We start from the raw sequence: 7,222 nt of genomic DNA on the forward strand, positions 1-7,222 counted from the left end.
ATGTGAGAAAAACAAAGCAATTTCAAATTTCAGTGCCAGAGCCTCATTCACACTATGACACAGTTCTACTGGTAGACAATACATAATTTTTAATTTCCTTATTATTATTGTAATAATAGTAATAAAAACTACTATTTGCATAGCATTTATATTGTCTTATTCATCTCCCAATAACTCTGTAGAGTAGGAAATGGAGTCTGGAAAATGTGAAGCAATATGAAGGCCTGAATTTATTTCTTCCAGTTCCAGATCCCATACATTTTCTAATATACGGGAATTTTTCGTAGTATGTGTACTGGGATGGTATAAGTTACAGGTTGAGAGCTTTTCCTGTCCATGAAGGTTACCTAATAGGGAGGGAATTATAGCAGAAATGGTGCATATTTCAGCAAATGAGAGGGGCCAAGAAAAAAAATAAAAGAAATGGTACACAACCAAGAAAAAATATTTCTAAATTCTCCAGAACCAAGTTAAAAGAAGGCCTAATTCTTTGTCTGAGATTCCCAGGTTTTCAGAAGGAAGAAAAATGTCAAGAGATATGAGATGGGGGCTGAGAAAGAGGGAAGGTCATCTTTTTTGGGAATGAGTTATTTGTGAAAAGAGGAAAGTTTCTCCCCTTCCTCTCTTTGAGGGAGGAGAAGGATATGTTCAACTGGGTTTTTTCCCTCCCCAAAACTGAAGGAAGAGACTCCAAGAGAATTTAATGTTAAATATGCAAGAAGTGGAGACCAACAACTCATTCCCTGGTTGTCTATCCACTTAGCCATCAGTTTTCTTATTTGCCTTTTCACGGAGAAGTGTCCTACTGGTATGGCCAGGTGAAGATGGTTTAAAGATTAATCCCCTCTCATGTTTCCAGTCCCTAAAGATATGAAAGATGGATCCAGCCAATGCTTGCAGTTTCCCATGTTGTGGCTAGAAAGGTTGATAACACTGGAAGTTGCAGGCTGGGGCCCAGCCACAAGGTGGGAAAATTCTCAGTTGAGTGATTATATGCAGTATGATGGTTTTAGCAAAATGTTCTCCAAGCTTAGGCTATACCAGCTAAATTGGTCTCACAAGCCAATGTTTAAAATCAATCATTTCATCATATATTTACAATTCCATATACACCAATTTCAACAATTGTTAAAAGTATTTTCAAATTGACAGATTTATTCCAGTTAAGATTTGTGCTCTGATATTTTTTAAAGAGTTGATAAAATATCAATAATTTCTATAAAAATCATCTGTTATTTTTTATTTTAAAGTTTAGTATAAACACGATTAAATAATTATAGCCTTACAAAAACCTACCTGACTGAAATCTAATAGCATATAATTGGGCTTTATCAATGCTTCCCTTTTCCTTTCATGAGGCCCCATTTCATAAAGGTACTTAAGAACAGCAAAGAGGCAGAAAAATATTAATATTCTGTGGTTGTATGAAAAGCCAGCCACTCACTTTCCCAAGCTCCCTTACAGCTAAAGCCTACACCTGTGACCTCGGCTTGGCTACGGAGCTGCAACCACCTGAGACTAACCGGGGGGATTAGGGTACATAGAAGCAGGAACAGCAAAGAATCTCTTTGCATGTGGTCTTGGCATCAGAGGCCCTGCAGTAGACTAGAGTCTACGTGGCAGCTATGCAAGCTGTGGTGCCTAATATTCAACAAAGGTAGAGATGCTGCTCTCGTGAGACATGGTGTGATTCTGCACATGACTCTAGATACCCTTCCTCTGAGCTTGGCTCTCCAGACATCTTTGTGATTCTTTGAGCAACCCAATTTCTTTTCAATAAATTACTTTTCTGCCTAAAGTAGACAGGCTCTGTCTGTTGATTAATAGAGCTAAATTGCAGAATTGACTAAGTAGAGGAGGAGAGTAGAAGACAGTTAGGACCTATATAAAGGTAACACTGAGGGTGACACTGCACAAAGAAAGAACCAGAGTCCTTGATGACAACACTGTTGTGTTGCTGAATCAACCAACCCCAGAGCTTGTCCTTCCTCTGAATCTCCTTTTTATGTGAGATAATAAGTTTCATTATGGTTTAAGCCAGTTTGAATCAGGTTTTTCATTGCTTGCAGCAGAAAGAATCTAGACAGAGATAGTGCTTCATAATCACCATAGTTATTACTATCTACCCACCTATTAGTGGTATTGGGGGAACTGGATCAGTTATTCTAAGCAGAGGGACTTGCTTAGGGCCTGGTAAGTAGTGATCCTTCACAAACATTAATTTCTTTCTAATTTTACCTGTAGTTGTCGGATACTGATGCGCAAGTCTGATTCATTAAATCCATACGGAATATTCCAACCAAGAGGACCAAATTTCTTTCTCTCTTGCACAAGGGCATGAAAAAAGCAAACTCCAAACAGCAACTTCTCCCATGCCTATGGAAATTATACAAGAAAAAATTCTGATCAGATTTCTATCAGTAAAATGAAGGGAATGGTTTTTTTCCATTACAAGATTCCGAGCATCTATCCCTACAAACTTCTATTTTAAAATGATGCTATCTAAAACAATACTTAACTGTAAAAAGTATTCATCTTACGACTTAATTCAAACCTCCAAAGCTAGATAAACCACAATAATATTAAACTTTATTAAAATGCAAAAATGTTACCATTTTACCAAACTATTGGCTAATAATACTTTGGTATTACTCATAGATATTTACAACTTCAATATTTGAATGTTATTCTGCAGACTTGCTGGCATGTATGTGACACTACAAGTGCAGAGGAATGATTAATCATTATGATATGAATAAATCACAATACATAATCCTTTGTGACTTTCTATCCGGAAATTGTTTTTTTTTGGAGACAAGAGTCTCACTCTGTCACCCAGGCTAGAGTGTAGTGGCATCATAATAGCTCACTGCAACCTCAAGTTCCTGGGCTCAAGCAATCCTGCCTCAACCTCCTGAATAGCTGGGACTACATGTGTGTGCCACCACACCTAGCTAAATTTTCCCATTTTTTGTAGAGACAGGGTCTTGCTCTTGCTCAGCTGGTCTCGAACTCCTGAGCTCAAGCGATCCTCCTGCCTCGGCCTCCCAAAGTGCTAGGATTACACGCATGAGTCATCACACCCAGCAGTTAAATAATTTTTGAAACTACTGTTTATTTGATCTGTGTGTGGCATATTTGTGTGTGTGATATGTATGTCACATTGGCCTCTCACTAAACTGTGTCAATGCTGTAGAGAATGGTCACCCATTTTTAAAAGTCCTCTCAAGTAAATTTCAAGTATGATACATGGCATGTATTTTAAGTTAGACCATTTCAAACATAGCTTCAAATCCAGTGAAAATCTAGCCAGCTATTTTTATGTGATGCAGTAGTAGAAACTATTTTTTCAATATTAAAATACAAGCACACTATGGTTTATTGAATAGATATATTCTTGAAATGTTGTAAATAAATCAAAGCATATTTTAAATATCTAGATGAATGCTGTGATGAAATATATAATAGGGGAAGAACCTTTTGGTAATGAGAACAATTACTTAATTTATATCTGCAGGGATTTTACTTCTGTTCTGATTTGGATGCCTTTTGCTTCTTTTTCTTGCCTAATTGTTCCAGCTAAGACTTCCCATCTATGCTGAATAGAAGGGAAAGGAGTGGCCATCCTTGCCTTGTTCATGATCACAGAGGACAAGCTTTCAGTTTTTCACTGTTTAGTATATTAGCTGTGGGCTTTTCACATTGGCTTTCATTATGTTGATATAATTTTGCTCTATTCCTAGTTTGTTGACAGTTTTTATTATGAATGTATGTTTTGAATTTTGTCATAGGCTTTTTCTGCATCTATTGAGATAATCATGTAATTTTTATCCTTCCTTCTGTTAATGTGTATCACATTAATTGATTTTTATAAGTTGAATCATCTTTGCATCCCAGGGGTAAATCCCACTTGGTCATGGTGTATCATGTGCTGTATTTATACCAGTTCTTGAGCCCCCACTTCAAATTTATTGAATCAAAATCCCAGGAGTGGGGCACTGACATTTTTAGCTTTATAAGTCCCTCAGGTTTATGGGGATTATGATTGAGCTTGCCTTCCATAGGTTTCCTCCAGCTAAAATGTAAGCTCCATGAAGACAGGGGTTTTTATATGTTTTTATATGTTTTTATATGTCTATATGTTCATTGCCATATTACCAGGTCCTACAAGACTGCGTTGCACCTAGTAGGTGTTCGATAAATATTTATTGAATGAATGAATGCATGAATGGAGATACAGAAATATATCCCTGCCCTTAAGGAGAATACAATTGAGTACAGGAGACAAATATGCAAACCAACAGATAACTAATATCTTATCATTGCTAGATAATTCAAATGCCCAAGATATCAACAACCTGTGACTATAAAGATCTATTTACTTTTAATAGCAAACGATGACACTTGAAATTATTGCCAACTTAATGTCAAAATTAGCTTTATCAAAGGGCATCCCAGCTATTTCTGGGAGCCTGCAGTGGAGTTTCTTATGTATCTACAAACCAGTCATCTGCAGAAACTCTACTACTACTAAGGCAATGATTTTCATAGTGTGATTCCAGGACCAGCTGCATCAATATCACCTGGGAATTTGTTTGAACTGTAAATTCTAAAGCCCCAACCCAGACCTCTGAATTAGAAACTCTGGGGGTGAGGCCCAGCAAGAGGTGTTTGAACAAGCCCTCCAGGAGAATCTGATGCACATTGAGACCCCACGTCATAGGCCATTTACACTCTTTTTCTTCTCTTACGCCGGCTTCCATTTGTTTGTACTAGCAAAGAAGTTGCTTGATGAAGCCTTACTCATTGCCACTGTTCATCATAAACATGATGATACGTGGCAAGGGTGCTAACTTCAGATGTCCCACAAATCCCAATACGTAGGGTGCCAGCATTGCTTGCTCAATGTTGTAATACAGAAGGAGCCAGAGTGTGTCTTCTCCAACTCAGCATCATTTTTACTTGGTCATCTGACCCCAAATTAGTTCTGCTTGTGCTTAGAATCTTTCAAAGCTTCCCTTCTCTGTTTCTGGCCTTCTCCTCTAATTGCAGGGGCTCAAACTCTGGATGGGGATCACAGACCATACTACCGACTCCATTCTACTAAGCTGTCTTTCTAGCCCAAACCACAAAATATTCCCTTTCTCCCAGAGTTACAAACAAAATTATTGCACAGAACTAGGGGAACGCAGAAGTATCATTAAGCAGAGGCAAACTAGCTGACTTTCAAAGAATTCAGTCATTTATTTTACCTTCAATATCATTCTTTTTCAAGCTCAAATAGGCAAATACGGTAAGTAGTGTATGTTGGGATGATGGCAGGGGGATGATTTTTCCCCAGTACCATTTCCGCCCATGTGGGGAGGCTTCAATTAATATGACACTCCTGACTTTTCTCCATCCTTGTAACTCACTCACTGCAAGAGAGGGGAGGGGCCTATCTGACTGATAAATCTGGGGAAAATGAACCAGATATGCTTGGCAAAGGTTCTCCCTTTTCTCTCTTAGAAGTGAGCTTCCTGCAGGGAACTGAGTTTTCCTTTATTCCTCTGGATGGATAAATCTTATTAATTCTGGGGTTCAGTAATATGAAACCCCTTTGTTTATAGACATAAGTTACATCTTCCAACCCAGCCCACATCAATAATTAAGGTTAAAATTTGGTTCCCATATATTTAGATTTTTTTCTCAATTAGTAAGAATTCAGGCAGGGAAATGAGTGCTATTTATTGGGACCCCTAAATTCCTCAATACCCTGTATAAAACTGTTTTAGATGGATATACCAAAAAGCATTATTAATATGCTAAAACATTATTACCCCAGAATTTAAGTTCCATGAAAGCAGATTTCTCTGTGTCTCTATTTTGTTCTCATTGCCTTTATATCTAGTATCTAGGAGAGTGCCCAGCACACATATTTGCTGAAAGAATAAATAAATGATGTGAAAATAGATTTCTACTTTGGGGTCTTGATAAAAAATACTGCTGGGCTTTAGTTTACAAAGTAAGATATATTCATTCAACAAATAGTTATTTTAATGTCTACTATGCGAGAAGCAGAACAGAAACCATTGGGAATAAAATGATGAACAAGATAAGTATAATTTCTGTCTTGTAGGGTATGCTTAAAGTATAAAAAAATTATTAAATAAAAATTTTACATTTCCATATTTTATCACTATAAAAATACATTTTAAAAGTTCTAGAAGATGAATATTACCAGTTCCTTTCCCTGGCATCCCTTGAAAAACTCAGGATCAGAAATTGGATCAGTGAGATATGACTGAAGGAGATTTAGCCGAAGACCCGTGGGAGGTTCATTAGTCATTTTTACTCCATTCTGTAGAATTGTTACTGGGAACTAAGACAAAATAAATAGAAAGTGTTACACAAAGTAACAAGCTCAGACTCTAAAAATCCACACACTAGTGGATTAAAAAAAATAGGTATAATGGAGAACTACAGAAATATTTTTAAAACCTCTTAAAGTTAAGCATCTAAAACTTGATTAAGATATACAGTGTAACAGATAGCTAAATAAACGTACTAAACTCTATTGGAAACAAGCATACTTTTGGAGATGGATAGCTTGTGAGCCAAAGCCTAAAGGATGAGTTACAGGTTTCAGAATTAAAATCTTCACATATTTTTTCCAACATGGGCATCCAAGACACTGCAAGGTGACAATTCTGTAGGCAAACCCAAGTTCCTTCTTCTATTGCGGCTTTTATCATTTTTGTTGCAACTGGTCCTTGTCCCTGCCCCAGTGAAATAGCTTGAAACTTATTTCCAGACATAGATTTATCATTTGCAAATTTCAGCAGACCTATGAAGGGCACAAAAATATGGTAACACTACTTACTGTAAAATTATAAAATATGCCATACGTATAGGTGTTTTATCATAGAAAATTCTAGTTACCTTTTCCTATAAATACTAGACTTACTAACTGATTTATAACCATATAAGAGATGGGTATTGAGCAAGATGTTTTATTTACAATTTCTTAAAAGTTTACAGTATATTCACTTACTGGCCATAGGATCTGCTCCTGGAGATAGCACAAAAATTAACGGAATGGTGCAATTTGAATCCAAGTAACTCTTTGTCAAATCAAATGGTGGAGGCTCTACAAACTTTTTCCCTAATTTGTCAGTTACATAATTTGTTATAGCTGGGGTTATCTATTGAAGAGAGAAGATATGATCATTAGAGTAATTTT

The 7,222-nt window shown here is 36.7% G+C and overlaps 1 protein-coding gene across 1 annotated transcript in view; it reads right to left on the reverse strand.

Moving 5' to 3' along the window:
* DNAH12 (dynein, axonemal, heavy chain 12) overlaps positions 1-7,222 on the reverse strand; it is a 236,169-nt gene that overhangs the window by 28,857 nt on the left and 200,090 nt on the right. The window contains 4 exon segments of the mRNA XM_012640974.1: positions 2,239-2,376; positions 6,221-6,361; positions 6,573-6,826; positions 7,034-7,184. Coding sequence (XP_012496428.1) covers positions 2,239-2,376; positions 6,221-6,361; positions 6,573-6,826; positions 7,034-7,184 — 684 coding nt within the window.

The sequence above is a fragment of the Propithecus coquereli genome, unplaced genomic scaffold, assembly GCF_000956105.1.
Source record: "Propithecus coquereli isolate 6110/MARCELLA unplaced genomic scaffold, Pcoq_1.0 Scaffold1, whole genome shotgun sequence".
Lineage (NCBI taxonomy): Eukaryota > Metazoa > Chordata > Mammalia > Primates > Indriidae > Propithecus > Propithecus coquereli.